This window comes from Hibiscus syriacus, unplaced genomic scaffold, assembly GCF_006381635.1.
Source record: "Hibiscus syriacus cultivar Baekdansim isolate YM2019G1 unplaced genomic scaffold, ASM638163v2 tig00111005_pilon, whole genome shotgun sequence".
In the NCBI taxonomy this organism is placed as follows: domain Eukaryota; kingdom Viridiplantae; phylum Streptophyta; class Magnoliopsida; order Malvales; family Malvaceae; genus Hibiscus; species Hibiscus syriacus.
In genome coordinates this window covers 950,001-967,713 of record NW_024062949.1, presented here as the reverse complement: position 1 = coordinate 967,713, position 17,713 = coordinate 950,001, and the positions used below count along the sequence as shown (strand labels likewise).

The following is a 17,713-nucleotide window of genomic DNA, read 5'->3' as shown; positions in this document are numbered from 1 at the left end:
CCTTGTAGAATCAATTAAAAATCCAAAATAATTTTCAAAAATCTTTAACTGCTCAAATCTATGTTTCAAAGAAGCAACCGACATATCAACAACAAAAAAATAATTAACTTTAAAAGACTCCTCTGCTGATTGCATTTCTTCATCATGGTCATTCTTATCAAATTGTCTTTTTCTAAAAATACGACGCTTAGTCGGAAAAATTGGCTCTATATTCATATCTAATGGAAGACTTTTAGCAATATCTATACTAGCTTTGAACCCCTTATTTCTATAGTTTTCAAAATATGACATTACACCTTCCAACTCCTTTATGGAAGTATCAATGCACATTGATTTATGGTAGTACTCAACTTAGTTGATAGTACGGGTGTTAATGAAAAAAGAGTCCTGTGAATTGTTCATTAACCGTTCATATAACATTCGTTTATGTTCATTTGTTAAGCTAAATAAACGAGTATGAAGAAAAAAATTATGTTAATTTAATAAACGAACGAACGAGAATAGAGGTGTGTTCAGTTCGTTTATGTTTACGAACAAGCTCGTTTATCGACTCGTTCATTTATGTTCATGAGCAAGCTTGTTTACCCGGTTCTCCTTTTCCTTTTATTATTTTTTGTGCATTTTAAATATTGGTGAAGGTGAGGATTAAATTGAACACATGGTAAAAGTTAAAATTTAAACCGTAAATTTTAAGGAGTTTAAGTACTAGTGATAATTTCATCATTTCTCTTTAGCATGAACATATAAACCAATGATAAACGAACACTAAAAGAACATTAAATGAACACTAAATGGACGCTGAACGAACATGTGTTAGTAAACGCTACATAAATGTGTTCGTAAACATATAAACGAACATATTTACGAACAATAAATAAATGAATATGAATACGATATTAAAATTTTAAACAAACACGTTCGCGGACAATAAACAAACGAGCACGAACACAATATTAAAAATTTAGACAAACAAAAATCGAACATAAACACCTTCAAAAACAACAAACAAACACGAACATAACATTATTCATTCAAGCTCGATTCATTTGCACCCCTAGTTAACACCTCCAGCTGTAGATACTTCGTAAAAGAAAGAGTTATATTTGTCAGCTGTTATACCTTATAGTTAATGGTAGAAGAAAACAAGAATGTTGCAGAAAAAATGTGGTTAACTGAGTTAAAACGGTGAAGATTAGTGGAAAGTAGTGGCTTTTTAGGTTAATGTCAGTTAACTGAATGCCTTCTAGGGGGTGTTTGGTTCAAGGATTGAGGGATTCTCATCCATATTCCCATGTTTGGTTGGTCGGGAATCTCATTCCCGGTAATGTTTTATTACCAATAGTAGATTTTTTGGGACGTTTTAATATCTAAATTTTTAATTTTTTCAAAATCATACTTAACATTTAATTTTTATTTTATTTTAGTACCCTGCCGTTAAAAACTTAAAGAACGAGATGACAGAGCATAGCTCTGGTAGACGAACGACCAATCTGAGTGGTGGACCATGAGAAAATGACGAGTTGATCAACATAGTCTAGTTTCAGACCCATTGAGTGACTGACGATAAAGATCAGAAGATGAAAAAGTCGAAGAGACCATCAATGATTTGGAAAGGTTGAGGAATTTTCTGGTAAAATGGAGGGCAAAAATCATGTTCAGGGGTTGAAAAGGTGCAAGCTAGAAAATTTGAGCTTCATTAACTGATGGATACGACGGTCAACGATTATAGACGCGACGGACGACAAGCTTGTTTTTTTAAGTTTTTAACGATGATGTACTAAAATGAAACAAAGATTAAAAGTTAAATATGATTTTGAAGAAGTTAAAAGTTTGAGTACTAAAATAGATAAAAACTAACAATTTAGATACTAAACACATAATATAAAATAAATCTAAAAGAAATGATAAATTAAAATTTTCGAAGGGTAACTATCACCCGCACCGTCTATTCATCCCTGACTCGACGTACTCATTGCATATAAATTTGGATTGATATGGTAGGGTACAGAAGTAGAAAGCCTAGAGTATATTTTTTGTTCTTAGTCCTTATACTCTTTAATCATTTAAACTAATGTCCAATTAATATCACTTTCAAAGAAATTTTATTAAATTATGAAGGTATTACCAATTTCATTTCAATTATTAAATTAAAAGAATAAAGGATTAAATTCAAAAGATTAAAAGTAGAAGGGTTTAAATTTCAAATATATGAAGAGCATATGGACCGAGAGCAGAATTAGACTAAAACACTCTTCGGGCTTGGTAGCTCAAGTTGTAAATAGCAGCACTTATCTGGCCCAAGTTAGTAACTTAAAAATGTAGAAGTGAAAAATAATCAGAAATAGAGCGCCAACGGCAATGGGTAAGAGAAGACAATGGCGGGTTGAAATTTGAATTTGAGATTTTGGGTTAAGCGCTTTCTTCCAACACAATCTTCCGCCGACATTTATATCCTTCCAATTCCATTCATCTCTTCAGTTATTGATCTATTTCCGTCGCGTAATCTCCAGAATAAAGAAAAATTCACCAAATATGGGGGATCCGAGTCACCTCGAGAAAATGGGCAGGGAGCTGAACTGCCCCATTTGGTATTTATTCATTCTCTTCGCTTCGTGTTTCTTTCCATTGTTTTTTCTTAGTTTTTTTTAAATTTCTTAATATTTTTTTTTGATGCAGCTTGAGTCTGTTGAACTCTGCGGTTTCGCTCACATGCAATCATGTATTCTGCAAGTACGTTATATATCCCTTTAATCCCTTTCACATTATTTTGAATTTTTTTTGAGTGTTTGAGTTTTCATCGAAATCATCGAAATCCCTTATTAGTTTCTGGTTCTTTTCAGTGCCTGTATATTGAAATCAATGAAATTGGGTTCCGATTGTCCAGTTTGTAAAGTACCTTACCGGCGTCGAGGTATGCTTCCTTTCTTGATTTTCAGTCCTTTTAAATTATTGACTTATTCGTTGTCAGTGAGTTTATTTTTAATCCATCTATCTGTTTGATTTATTGGCAATTGAGGCCAGCGATATTACTTTGTTTGGTTGTTTATTTGTGTGTTCTTGTTTCAATTGGTATCACATTTTACCTACGCGCTTATTTTCAATCATTGCTTTAAATTTGTTGAAATAAGAAGTGAATGGCCAAAACTAATAATCAAGCTTCAATTGGTGATAACTTATTTATTTAATGTTCATGGTGTAGAGGTTCGTCCAGCTCCTCACATGGATAACTTGGTTAACATTTACAAAAGCATGGAAGTTGCTTCAGGTTTCAGTAATCTTGTTACTCAGAAGCCGCCTCTCGATTGTCGTGAAAGAGTGAACAATCAGGGATCAAACCAAAGAAGAGGATCACGTGTGGCTAAATTGACAGAAAGTTATAATTCTATTCCTGTGAAACCTTCTTTTCCAACCAACAAAAGGGTTCAGGTGCCACAATATCCCCTGTCGGAAACGCCTGTGCGGTCTGCAAAAACTCAAAATGGGGTGGTAGAAATTACAGAGAATGAATCTAAGAGGAGTACATATATTACAAAGGAGGCCTCCAATTTAAGAGAAAACGGGGAGCAAACACTCGCACCCTTTTTTTGGTTGAGGGAGGAGGATGTAGAGAGGCCAAGTCAGCTCACAGATGGCGATCAATGTGTGTACACAACACCGCCCGAACTTCCCTCTTTCAGTGATATGAAAGATTCTGATGATGAAAGGTTTTCTAATGTAAGTTTTCACTTGATTTTGGCATTGCTAGATATAAGCACATTTAGTAAAATTTTCTACTCGAGCATCCAAAATAATTTGTATAAATAATATATGAATCTTCCGTTTAATGACAACCGAACCCTGTGATGGTCTGAATTTTTTTGCTTATGTTTTCATTTAATCATATAGGAGGAGGAGATGAATGGAAACCCCAACAATGTGAATCTTTTTGATAGTGAAATGTTTGAATGGACACAGAGACCTTGTTCTCCAGAACTTCTTCCAACTCCTATTAAAATGCAGGTAAACACAATCTCATTTAAACTCCCCACCTAAAGCTTGTTTGTATTTCTTCTTTTCTGGGTATTTTTTTTCATAAGGTTTGGTGGTCATTCTGATTTTACTATTATTTCAAACAAATGCAGGTTGAGGACACTGAAGAACCAGCATTACAGGTTGAAAATACAGTTGCCACTGGCCTGATAACAAGATATGACACTTCAGACGAGATGCTACCTAATATAACATCTTCTACAACCAAGTGTGATAGTGATAAGATCGGGAATCGTAAATCCCGGGGGCTGGGTGCTAAACAGAGAAAGACTGCTCCAAAGAAGATTGGTGACAGAACTAGCAGTCATATTTCAGGAGATCATGTCAATCTGGGAAAGGGATCTGAAGAATTTAACACAAAACAAGAAGCTGCCTGTAGTAGTAGTTCTTCATATTTGGCGAAGACTAGAAAAAATCGTGATGTGGCTGGGTTGGGTCACCATGAAAATGCTGAAACTCCTAAACAGGATGACGCACAATTGCCTGCTATAGTCGGTAAGGGAAAATGTGATATCATATATGAGAACTTGAGGTCTGCAAAAAGTTGCAGGAAGATCACTGCCCAGTCCCAAAAGAAATCTTGTTCGAAGTCAAAGAAACAAAAAACAAGTTTCACTGAGGTTGATATCCCTAAAGAAGTTTCAACTGTTCAGAGTCTGACAAATGAAAATATGATTCAACAGAAGCCCTCACTTCTCATTCCCTTAGCTCATGACAGTGGTGCCAAACAGGTTGGAAAAGGATCAATTAAACGTGCTAGAGAAGTAAAGTTGGCTACAAGTTTGAAAAGTGAAAAAACCACGAGTTGTAAGAAAAAGATGAAAGTTCCTTTTAGCGGTGACACAAAAAGTGGGTTGGCTGGAGACCAACAGCAAGGAAATAGTAATGTGTCTTCAGAAAGACTAAATGAAAGTGTTCATGGGAGTCCTGCTGTTGGAATTTCAGATGGTTCAACAATAAAGAAGTTGCCTTTAGCAAATGGAGTGACCTTGAGTAAATGTGAGACCATCACAAATAAAACACAATGTTCTTTCTGTCTTACTGCGGAAGATTCTGAGGTTTGAGTTTTAGTATTCCCTCCCAAGTCTATGATAGGAGAAAAACTCCCCATCTTTTCAATCAAATTGCTGAAGTTTATTTGCTAAACAAAATTGCAGGCTACAGGAGAGATGGTTCATTACTATGAAGGCAGGCCTGTTCCTCAAGATTACAATGGTGGCTCTAAGGTCATACATTCACACAAGAACTGCACTGAATGGTAAGAGTGTTCGTAACTGAATATGCTCTTTCGATTTAGATTCTGTAAACTTACAGTTTCCACATTTTTCATATATTATAATGTGATTTTTTTACAGGGCCCCTAATGTTTATTTTGAAAATGATAAGGCAATCAACCTTGAAGCTGAACTCTCCAGAAGTCGAAAAATAAAATGCTCTTGTTGTGGACTCAAAGGTGCAGCATTAGGCTGTTATGAAAGGAGTTGTCGCAAGAGTTTCCATGTTCCCTGTGCAAAATTAGTCTCACAATGCCGGTGGGATACTGTAAGTGATATACAGATTGGGCAGCTTTCTGGACTTCATATGCTTTTTTTGGGAAGTTAAAGACTATGTTCCTTGTTAACAGAGTGTATTTATTTTGGGTCACAACAGGATAACTTTGTAATATTATGCCCTCTCCATGCCTCTTCTAAGTTGCCCAGAGAAAAGTCAGAATCTCAAGGAAGCAGAAAACGGAGTGTTTTAAGAGGGTATGCTGAACTTTCATTCAGCTTATTTTAGTTTCCTTACAAACTTCACCATTTCATCCTCATGAAAGTTTCATTAAGTTTCTTCATTTGCAGACATTTGCCAATTCACAACAATGAAATTCCTACAAATGAAGTCACCATGCAGAAGAAATGGAATCCTTGCGAATCACGCTACAAATTGGTTCTCTGTTGCTCAGCTCTCACAGTTGAAGAAAGAGTAAGTGTTACAATCTGTTGCGGTGTTGTCCTTGTTCTTTTTATTTATTTTTTCATTCACAGAAGGAAAATCCTTGACATTTACTCTAAATTTGTTGAACTACAGGAAATCGTATCTGAATTTGAGAAGCAAGCTGGTGTTCCAGTGTTGAAAAGATGGGATTCAAATGTCACCCATATCATTGCATCCACGGATGAAAATGGAGCATGCAAAAGAACCCTTAAATTTCTAATCGGTATCTTGGAGGGGAAGTGGATCCTGAATATTAATTGTCAGTACCTCGTTACCCCAAAATTGCTCGAGTTTATTGTTTTAAGACTTTTATAAGCCTATGTGCCCACTGCATATTCTGTAATTACAAATGCATATGCCTATATAATCTCAGCTTGTATTCTAAACTTCTATTTGTGCAGGGGTCAAAGCTTGCATCAAAGCCATGAAACCTGTTGATGAGTTACCATATGAAATTAGTATCGATGTTCATGGAATCAGGGATGGTCCACGACTTGGAAGGATGAGACTCCAGAACAAGGTTGATCCCTAAGACCTTTTCTTTGGTGGTAACTTTTTACTGGCCTTTACGTAACATTGACTCTATTTCTAAAAGATAAGATTTAGGGTGGCTTCTTAGAAGAATCCTGAAAATGATGCTGTGATGTGCATGCAATCTTTTAACACTGAACTTTTTTTCTTTGTTGACAACATTAATCTTTGCAGCAACCAAAGCTTTTTAACGAGTGTAAGTTCTATATAATGGGGGATTTCAAAACTTCTTACAAGGGATACCTACAAGATGTTGTAATTGCAGCCGGAGGTACCATTCTGCATAGAAAACCTATTTCGGGTGATCTGGGAGCCCCGGCATCTGGTTCTGCTATATCTTCAACCTTCATAATTTACAGTGTTGAGGTGCCCGATAAGTGTGATCTCAAGAAGCAACATATGATTTTAAGCCGCAGGCAATCAGATGCGGAAGCTCTGGCAAATTCAACAGGAGCAAAAGCAGTAAGCAATTCTTGGGTTTTGAACTCCATATCTGCATGCAAAATGCAAAGTGTTGGTTAATAATGACATGGGCTGTAGAGTCTCTTTCCTTTTAAAATGTTTAAACAGTTCTATAGTTGCACCCTATGTTTAATATAGCTTATACTAATAATAGGTTTTATATTTTATGTATAGCGTCGGTTGCAAGTATGATTATTTCTATCTGTTGAACTATTTTAAGAACCGACAATATGTTCTTGTTATGTGCTAGAGTGCTAGGCACAGCAGGTAACTAGAGAACTGAAATTGTTTTCTGTGCATCCATGACTATGAATATTTCTATCCGAATATGGCAGTAAAAAATAATGCAGGTTCTGTAAATGACAGGATCTACAACACAAACCAGTAAAAAGTTAATTAAATGATCGTTCATGGCCAAAATGTATAGATTATATGATGAATTTACTTTGAATGTTGAATGCATAGCTGTCATGGAAGGCTTAATGTTCATAGGCTACATGCTATCATGTGCAACAAGCTAAACATCGAGAGGAGTAAAAACTTCAATGACTATACAGTGGGAGTCACCATACCACTCATGGTAAAAACAAATTGCAAAAATCACCAATAGTCATTGCAAGAGCATTTCCCCGAGTAGAAGTGATGGAATCTGCATGAATCTCTAATAGTGATTCTGTGTCCTGTAACCATTGATACATGTTTTGCAAAATCATGGCAGTGTTTACATGCCCGGAGATTCTTGAAAATAGTTATAGGAGCATTGCTCGATACAGATATGAGCCCAAATGCTATGGCAAGTCTCTCGCTGTGCTCCAAAAGCTGCTGTTTACGCTCCGGCAAACCAAATGACACATCCTCTTCCGTTAAAAGGACACTTTCAACTTTGGTAAAATAATGGTTTAATTCTTTCAACTTTTCATATATGTTATCTGTCTGAGGATGGTGTTTATCACCAACGACGAATTGATGTACCTTACCCTTGACGGTAATCCAGCTACAACTAAGTTCCTTTTTCAACTTTCTTGCACCCATCACACTTCTTATACGTGCCGCTTCTTCCCATTTCCCATGTGAAGCATATAGGTTAAACATCAGAATATAACCTGTCCTGCAGTATCATCAGGATCCAGTTGAAGTAGATATTTGGCTGCAATTTTTCCCAGCTTGAGATTTCGGTGGATCCAACACCCACCCAACAAGCATTTCCAACTCATTGCATCCGGTTCGAAGGGTATATTCTTTATCAGCTCATATGCTTCATGAAGCAGCCCAGCACGAGAGTATGTGTCGATCATACAATCATAATGATCGATAGTTGGTTTCACACCATACTCGTGGCTCATTGACTCTAAATACAGCTTAGCTTCTGTAACAAAACCAGAATGACTACAAGCAGTTAAAACCCCGACAAAAGTAACTTCATTTGGCTTCGCCGTAGAGTTCTGCATCATTCTGAAAAACTTCAGGGCTTCAGAAGCATTGCCATGATAAGCATGACCACATATTATTGCGGTCCAAGCCACAGTATCTGGTTCATCTATAGACTCGAAGGCTCGATTTGCATAGTCCAGCCTACCACATTTTGAGTAGAAAGTGATCATTGCACTCTCTCCATGAAGATATGAAACTAAACCTCTTTTTATTTCATCTGCATGAGCTTGGGCGCCCATGTTATAATCTGCAAGGGCAGAACATGCTTGGAAAATGCTAGTGTATATAAATGAGTTCATAGCCATATCTTTCATCCTCAATGATTTAAAAATCTGCAGTGATTTCTCAAATTTACCAATTTGACAATAGCCAGTTATTATAGCACTCCACGAAGCATCATTTGGTTCTGATATCCTCTCGAAAGCTCGACAAGCAGAATCGAAATCCGAGCATTTGACATATAGATCGACAACAGGAGTTCCCACGAAAACTTCCGATTCAAACCCGAGTTTAACAATATAACCATGAATTTGCCTCCCTAAGTTCAAATCCTCCAAACCAGCACACGCTTTGAGAGCAATCGAAAACACAAACTCGTCCAGTTCAACACCTTCCTTTAACAGTCTAACAAATAATACCAAAGCATATTTCTCTTTGCCAGCTTGAGTGTACCCCATCATCAATCCCGTCCAAGCAACGGAATTTCTTTCAACCATTTGATCAAAAACAAGCTTAGCTCTTTCTAGCGCCCCACATTTCACGTACATATTGGAGATTGCTGTGATAACAGAAACATTGGTGCTTAATCCAATTCTTATAACGAGACAATGAAGCTGTTTCCCAATCTCCAAAACAGAAGGGTCTAATAAACTCTTCAAGAGGCTGGTAAAAATGGTAGAATGCGGTTCAATTCCCAACTCAATCATTTGAGAAAACAACCCAAAAGCTTTCTTTAAATGTCCCTTTTCTAAGAAAGCAGAGATAAGTACAACCCAAGATGCTACATTTTTGTCAGGCATTTCATCAAACAACTTCTCTGCGTTCCAAAAGCTCTCGCATTCACAGTACATTCGCAGTACACAGTTGTCGAGAAACCTAAACGGATTCCCCGTCGTTGTTTGCAAACGTTGGTGAATCAATCTGCCATCCGAAAATGATCTCATATTGCTACAGGTTTCGAGGAGGGATTTGTAGGAGTTGGGGTTGACGGGAACGCCGGCTTCGTCCACTTGTTTGAGGAAGTTATGAGCTTCTTTGAGTTTCCCTTGATTAGACAAAGAAACCAAGTGTATGTTCTCAACTTGGCCTTGTTGCTGTTGGTTTGGGGGGATTTTCAACGAAGAAGAAGAGATGGTTTTGAGAGAGACACATGAAGGTATTCGAGCAAAGCGAGTTGCTGCAATTTGTGAAGGAATTGATGGCGGCAAGGGAGTATTCGCCATATTTCTTTTACCCGCAAATTTTCGGCTGAAAGAACCCAACAAATATTTATTTTAGCTTCTAAAATTTATGTGCTAATTATAGGATAAACTACACATTTAATTTACTACTTAAGGTTTTACTTTTTTTTTTACATTTTAATACTTAAACTTTTAAAAAATTATATTTAATTTAGTACTTAAGGTTTTACTTTATACATTTTAGTACTTAAACTTTCAAAAATTTATATTTGAAATGGAACGAAGGAAAATTCTCTAAAGGAAAAGGCACTACCAGAAATAGAACCAGGATCTCCTTGGAGGAAAAATGATCACTTAACCATTTAAGCCAAACTGGTACAAATTTGTCAAAGATTATATTTAACTTATCTTTATTTATTTATTTATTAAATAATTAATTAATTAATAAGATCAAATTAAAATTAAAATTATATCCTTATAATTTAAAATGTAATTTTTTTATTTATTTTCATAAATAATTACAAACTATATATTTATTATTATTATTATTTTTTAATTATTAAATAAATATAAATAATCATAAATTTTACTTACTAATTTTTTTATTTTTTTTAAAAATTTTAAATATTAAATAGCTAAATACATTATAATTTTAAACTACTTATGATAGAATATAATTTGCAATATTTATTTATTTTTAAAATAATTTAAAACTTATATTCTACCGTAACAAATATCATAAATTTAATTTTTAAAATAAATTAATATTAAGTTTATAAAATATATAAATATTTATTTAATTATTTTTTACTTTCAATTGAATGGAGAAATTATTTAATTTTAATTTAATATTTTTATAAGTTAAATATTAGCTTCGGCAAATTAACAGCAACGACAAGCCTAGCCTAAATGGTTTGGCAATTATAACGTATTTAGCTATTTAATATTTAAAATTTTTTAAAAAAATAAAAAAATTAGTGAGTAAAATTTATGATTATTTATATTTATTTAATAATTAAAAATTAATAATAAATTTATAGTTTGTAATTATTTATGAAAATAAATAAATAATTACATTTTAAATTATAAGGATATAGTTTTAATTTTAATTTGATCTTATTAATTAATTAATTATTTAATAAATGAATAAATTAAGATAAGTTAAACCTTTAAAATTACTTGAATTTGTAGGGAACTTGTGCAGTCTGGAAAAGATATTGAAAGTGCATATTGGGAGTTAGTTGTGAAGGACATTCAAGATGCGTACAAGCTTGTTGAGCCGATCTATGATCAAAGGGATGGAGGTGATGGTTATGTTTCTGTCGAGGTTTCTCCCAGACTAGCTGACAATACTGAAGGGACCATTGAGGCTGCAAAATATCTTCATAAAGTGGTTGATCGTCCCAATGTGTACATCAAGATCCCTGCAACAGCATCTTGCATTACTTCGATCAAGGAAGTTATTGCAAAGGGATAAGCGTGAATGTCTGTATACAACAACAACAAAATCATATTCTCATATGCAATGAGGTAAAGGGAGGTAGGATAATAGGTTGTCCTCAACGTTAGAATTGAGAGTAGCTTCCGTGAGAGACCTCCGGCAGTCAAAAAATTAAAAAGAAAGATAAAATGCAATGCATGTATAAATAAATAAATAAATAAATAAATAAATACATAGTTGAACAGTCTTCATATGTTGTCTGTAATGGGAATTAATCCCTGCAAATCAATCCCTGCGTAAAAATCTCTGTATATAGACAGAAACGTAAGACTCGACTAAATTTAAAAAGTAAAAAGAGGAAACCTGAAGAGAATGATACACAATAACAATAATCAAAGATAGCAAGCTACAAGAAGGAATAAAGTTAAAATGGGTGAAAACCTAAACTAAGACAACTCTACTCCGCTACCCTAATTCTAAGCCTTCATAAATTCTAATAACAGAAATGTATATAAAGTAGAAGTCATGATGTTGTTTTGAGTTACATGCATCCAATGTTTTGAGTTAAATATCATGCATGTACGTAAATCTCGATTTCTTTTTTTTTTCACCTGCAGCTCATATTCTCACTTGCAAGATATGAAGCTGTCATTGATGCTTACTCGGATGGCCTTGAGGCTTCTGGGCTGAGTGACCTCTCTAGGGTTACAAGTGTAGCTTCCTTCTTTGTCAGTCGGGTAGACACCCTCATTGACAAACTGCTTGAAAAGATTGGAACACCAGAGGCCCTTGATCTCCGAGGAAAGGTAACTAAAACCACAATATTCACGCGTTATGGTTTGAAAATTAAGTGAAGTATATGTCGGGATTTACTTGTATCATGCCATGGTTACTATTTTTTAGGCCGCGGTAGCTCAAGCAGCTCTGGCATACCAGCTCTACCAGAAGAAATTCTCTGGTCCAAGATGGGAGGCTTTAGCGAAGAAGGGAGCTAGGAAACAGAGGCTGCTGTGGGCCTCGACTAGTGTAAAGAACCCTGCCTACCCCGACACTCTATATGTCGCTCCTCTTATTGGTCCTGACACGGTGAGCTATCCTTCTTGTTCAGTGAAGACATTATCTTCGGCATCTGATGGTGAATAACCATGTCACGTGTTTATGGTAAATTTATGTTGTTGCAGGTTTCAACCATGCCTGACCAAGCACTCCTAGCCTTCATAGATCACGGCACAGTTTCAAGGACAATTGACACGAACGTGTCTGAAGCTGAAGGCATCTATAGTGCACTTGAGAAGTTGGGGATCGACTGGGCCTACATCGGCTCACAGCTGGAAGACGAGGGAGTGGAGTCTTTCAAGAAGAGCTTCGACAGCCGTCTCGACACCCTGCAAGAGAAAGCAAACTCTCTGAAATCGGTTAGCATGCAAAAGAACAAAAACCATTGTAATATGGTGGGTTGAGCTGTGTTACTACGTCTACATGTGAATAAAGCAAGCAGGTCTTGAGTCCTGCTGTCAAGTTTTTAGTAGGTGAGCGTTTAGGAGTGAGATTTAAATAGAATTGGTTTGGGTTAGTTTTTGTTAAAGAAAATTTGTGGTTGTTTCCCTCTTTGAAAATCTCTGATTCTGCTGATGATCGTGAAATTGAATATGTAAAATCAACTTTGGAACAGAAGGTTCAAATTTGCTAATTTTGAAATGTTTAAATTTGCTTATATATAATTAATTATTATGGCTAATATTCTCTCAAATTCTTCATCACTACCAAGAAATAAAGAAGGTTCTAAACCTAAGCACGTCCATTGTTGGATAACATCCAAGGTTTAACGTTCACAGTTCCGATTGCATTTCAAAACATCATCTCATCACGGTTTAACTGTCATTCGTTGTATGTATTGAAGGAAAAAACCATAGCCGCCAAGGTTCTTATTCTCCCGTCTTTTCCGGCGGCGGCCATGGACTTCAGCAGGCTTGTTGCCACCATCGGTCGTTGCCAATCCACTCTTGTTTTTCTTTGCTCTGCCCCTTTCCTTTGATTTGCTTTTTCATTTGTTTTGTTTCTTCCCCTCCCATCTTTTTCTTCATTTCAGACCCTCCACTGAACTTTTTCCTTCTTCGGCACCCTCTGCACTACTCTCCTCCACTTTTGCATCCCTCTTCCAGTATGTGTGTTTTTTTCTTACTTCTCTTTAGGTGGGACAAGCGTACATCGTCGCCGAACTCCTCCCTCCTCCCAAGTGCTGGCTCTCCAATGCATCCTGTTGTTTGATTCGATTCCTTTTGCTCACTACGCTTGGGGTGGTTTGGTTTTCATCTCTACAAGTTTTGCATGTTATCCTTTATTTGCTGGTTTTAGATCGTATAGGATTCCTGTGAGAATCGGATCAGCTCATGCAATATACGCAACGGTGAGGATTGTTCGCCAGTGGTTTTGAGGCACGACTCTTCTGATCTCACTATGCGCAGGTTGATGAAGCCTTTCGATTCTGGATATGGACTGCACTATGCTGTGTTTCCCACTCCATTGTCGAAAGGATGAGTAACAATGCCCCTACATCATTCTGCGCTCAGGTTCCCGATTTAGTTTGCGGTGCGACTTTCCTGCTTTGGCCTTGGTGCTGAGGGCTCTAGCCCCATTAACCTTTGTTTTGCCTGTTGATAACTTGGTCATACTGCGTTCTTTAAGGAACCAGGAAAAATGTACACATCCGCTTTGTGTTTTCACTTACTAAATACTAACAAGTAAAAAAATGGTTTTGGTTTCCATTTCCTCTTTTCATAAACGAGGAAAATCATCTGAACATAAATCAAAAGCACTCTCTGGTACATTTAATCGCAAAAAATGAACAGTCTCTGGCAATGGCATGGCCGACACCACCTAGATTATTTTTGCAGCTAACCAAGAGATAAAACAAAGGTATCGTCATAATCATGATGTATGGAGGTACATAGGCTGCGGATTCTTTGGCAATCTTGTCTGCCTTAGCAATCACCTCCTCTATTCCTCCAACCATGTAGAATGATTTCTCTGGAAGATCATCATACATTCCATCCAACACACCCTGTAACAATCATCATGATTATTGACAATTAATGCTACTAATACCACACAATATACAACTAAAATACGGCCAATGCAGATGCACGCATGATGCATGTATGATAAATGCCAAAAACCTTGTCAATGAATTCTAATAAACAGGATGGTCTGAAAAGCCATACAAGGAAAATATACATGCATGCCATTGTCCAGATTCATATTACCTGTCTAAACCACAAGTCGAAATGTATGTCATCCCACAACAAAGGAATTAGCATTTTCAAACTATCTGGGTTTAGCCAAGTGTTGCATAACTTGGTCACTTATTTTAATAATGAAGGATATTATACAATTTATACACCCATGACCCATTACAAGTAACTAGTCACTTTGCCATGCATGCCACAACATACTATAACAGAAGCCAGGCAGAGAGAAAAATTGGTACCTGGAAGCTGGTGATGCTCTCTTTCAACTCCACATACTTGCCAGGAGCACCCGTGAACACTTCTGCTACGTAGAAAGGCTGGCTCAAGAACCTTTGGATCTTACGAGCACGAGCAATAGTTAACTTATCATCTTCACTGAGCTCATCCATTCCCAAAATGGCAATGATATCTTGCAAGTGCTTGTAGTTTTGGAGAACCTTCTGCACACCACGTGCAGTATTGTAGTGTTCCTCACCCTAAATGACGTCATACAGAATAGTGATTATCCTGCGAGCACTCCAATAAATGATTCACAAGAGAAAATTCGCCCAAAAAACCAGAGAAAAAAAGTCTCTAAGGTTTAATAAAATATTATAAATTCAAACCATGCAAAATCAGTCCACAAGCCGGACTGTTATAGTCAAAAATCGTCTTTATTCAAATTTTGCCAAAAATAGCAAAATCCTGAAAATCACTCTAAATTGAAATTTGAAATAAAATAAGCAATCTCCAAAAAATCCGGCCTAAATCGGATTTAAATTGATTTCCTAATTGATAATCGAAATATTACCATAAATAGTAAAAAATATCTAAATCTAGTGATTCGGAGGTGAAAACGGCAGAATTTGAGGTTGAAAAAAAGGCCACATGGAGCGTAGCTCGATGTGGAGAGCGTGCGCGTCGAAAAGAACTTTTCAGATTGGGGTCTTATGCGCGATTCTGACACTTGTAGCCAAAGTTATGGTCAAAAGACTGAAACATACTCAAAACGATCCCAATGAGGAACATGTCATAATCAATTCACGCCTTTGCGCTGATCTGCCAATTCATGGTATCTCAGCTCCATCAAGGTGTAATCTAACAGCTCAACATCATCTGTCTCGGATCCCCTGCATCACTAAATATGAGGAGAGAGCATACGAGATGTAGAATCCAAAGGATCAACACAGCTGGGTAAATACCAAGCTCAGAGATCTGATAAAATAAAGAAACAAGTGTTACGAACAGAGAGCCACAGGTAATCTTAAAATAACATCAGATAGAGCACCTCCAAAAAGCTACATATAGATATGTACAATACCTGCCGGGACAACACAGTTGTAGCATCCAAGTGAGCAAAGGTTGTTGCAGGAGCTGGATCAGTCAAGTCATCAGCAGGAACATAAATGGCTTGCACAGAAGTGATAGAACCTTTCTTGGTGGTTGTAATACGCTCTTGAAGGCCTCCAAGATCAGTGGCCAAGGTTGGTTGGTAACCAACAGAAGATGGAATTCGACACCTCTGAGTTTGCCTGAAAAAAGAATACGAAGACACAATCCAAATCATCAGCAACATGAAACATGTACTTTAAAGTGTTTCAAAAGCTTCCACAGTAAGCAAACTCACTTGAGTAAAACGGAAAATGTTGTCAAAAAAAGAGAAGAACATCCTGCCCTTCAGGGTCATGGAAGTGTTCGGCAACAGTCAAACCAGTAAGACCAACACGAGCACGAGCACCAGGTGGCTCTTTCATTTGACCATAGACAAGAGCACACTTGCTTTCAGCCTGGAATTATACAAAAATCAAAAAGCTTTTTCTACTGTACGCATATTCCCCGTCTAGTGAGCCGAGAAATAAGGGCTTACTGAAAGCTCAACCCATGTAACTTATATTTCACCTGTTTGTTCTTCCTGACCAATTCCTCAGGAATCGATGTCAGTGTCTGACCATTTTACAGCTCCACCCATGCAAGGTCTTGCTGACACTGAGTGCTAAACGCGCTACGACTTTTCCGTTGTTGATGATCGAAACTCTTGAGAGCTTCTCGTTACTTATAAAAAAAAATTTACTCGGAATTTGGTCTCATAGAGCTGTTCATTTTATGTCTGTTTAGATCAAGATTTTCAATCTGCATGTCTTCTTTATCACCACAAAATAGGCTAAAAAAAATGGCTGCCCCTTTTTTCCATATGTATAGGATAAGGAAAGATAAGATAGTAGGTTACCCCCAACACCAGGTTGAGAGTAGCTTCCGTAAGAGACCTCCGAATTATGAAATGCCCTCCGAATTATCACCACAAAATACGGATGATCAAAATAACCTTTGAAATGAGGATGCGGTACCCCGAGATTGGGTATTTACCTGCTTGTCACCTAGCTTGATGACACCACTCTCAATCATTTCTCTATACAAGTCATTGCCCTCTCTTGTACGTTCTCCAACGCCAGCAAACACCGAGAAACCACCTATGTACAGAAACTAGGATTATAAGAATAATAAACAATGTGCATACTGTGAACCAACAGTAAATATAACGTAAAACCAACCATGAGCTTTAGCAACATTGTTGATAAGTTCCATAATAAGCACAAATATTGATTAATGACCATCGGAGATTATTAATTATCTTATTTGTTATATTATGTCCTTTATTTTTTTTCTTGAGTCTTTTTAATTTTGAATAAATTTTTTTTATCTTTGTGACACGTTTTTGCTTTGATCTTGTGGCACGATCTTTATGGTTTTTTTGTAAGTTTTTCGCATACCTTTACGATCGTTTTAGCTCTCGCACAAATATCATCACGACATTTATTTCTGATTGTTTTGTCGGTGGTCACACTTAGCACCTTAGATCGATCTTACAACTTTGAATCGTCCGAGTCTTGCTTTCGATCATTATCTACACCATTATACAATCTAAATAAATATCGGAATTCATAATAGTATAAATCAATCACCAATAACTTGAGCTAAACGAAACACTTAATTCACTATTTCACTTCGAATAATATCGATACCTTAGGTACAATACCGATACTTCTACACTATGGTATCGATATTATATTTCAGTATCGATACCCAATTTCGATTCTGGAATTTCATCTTCAAAATGGTACCGATACTTGCTCACTGGTATCGATACCCCATGATATCGGTATTACTCATTCGATATCGATACTCTTTAAATGATTCAACAACTTTTACCTTATGGT

The 17,713-nt window shown here is 36.4% G+C and overlaps 2 protein-coding genes and 2 pseudogenes across 2 annotated transcripts; 2 read left to right on the top strand and 2 right to left on the bottom strand.

Moving 5' to 3' along the window:
* Positions 1 to 2,502: 2,502 nt before the first annotated feature.
* On the top strand, positions 2,503 to 7,170 carry LOC120149496 (protein BREAST CANCER SUSCEPTIBILITY 1 homolog). Its single transcript, XM_039162268.1, has 13 exons — positions 2,503 to 2,588; positions 2,677 to 2,730; positions 2,841 to 2,911; positions 3,200 to 3,714; positions 3,886 to 3,999; positions 4,122 to 5,087; positions 5,187 to 5,287; positions 5,385 to 5,571; positions 5,680 to 5,777; positions 5,871 to 5,994; positions 6,100 to 6,265; positions 6,408 to 6,526; positions 6,712 to 7,170. The coding sequence occupies exons 1-13, from the start codon at positions 2,533 to 2,535 to the stop codon at positions 7,057 to 7,059; spliced, it is 2,919 nt and encodes a 972-aa protein (XP_039018199.1). The 5' UTR covers positions 2,503 to 2,532; the 3' UTR covers positions 7,060 to 7,170.
* On the bottom strand, positions 6,900 to 9,915 carry LOC120149497 (pentatricopeptide repeat-containing protein At5g13270, chloroplastic-like). Its single transcript, XM_039162269.1, is given in 3 exon segments — positions 6,900 to 7,033; positions 7,575 to 8,106; positions 8,109 to 9,915. Coding segments are annotated over 2 exon segments (2,271 nt in total). The 5' UTR covers positions 9,873 to 9,915; the 3' UTR covers positions 6,900 to 7,033; positions 7,575 to 7,599.
* Positions 9,916 to 11,016: 1,101 nt separating this feature from the next.
* Positions 11,017 to 12,761, top strand: LOC120149522 (annotated as a pseudogene).
* A 1,165-nt stretch (positions 12,762 to 13,926) lies between these two features.
* On the bottom strand, positions 13,927 to 17,093 carry LOC120149521 (annotated as a pseudogene).
* Between the last annotated feature and the right edge of the window lie 620 nt (positions 17,094 to 17,713).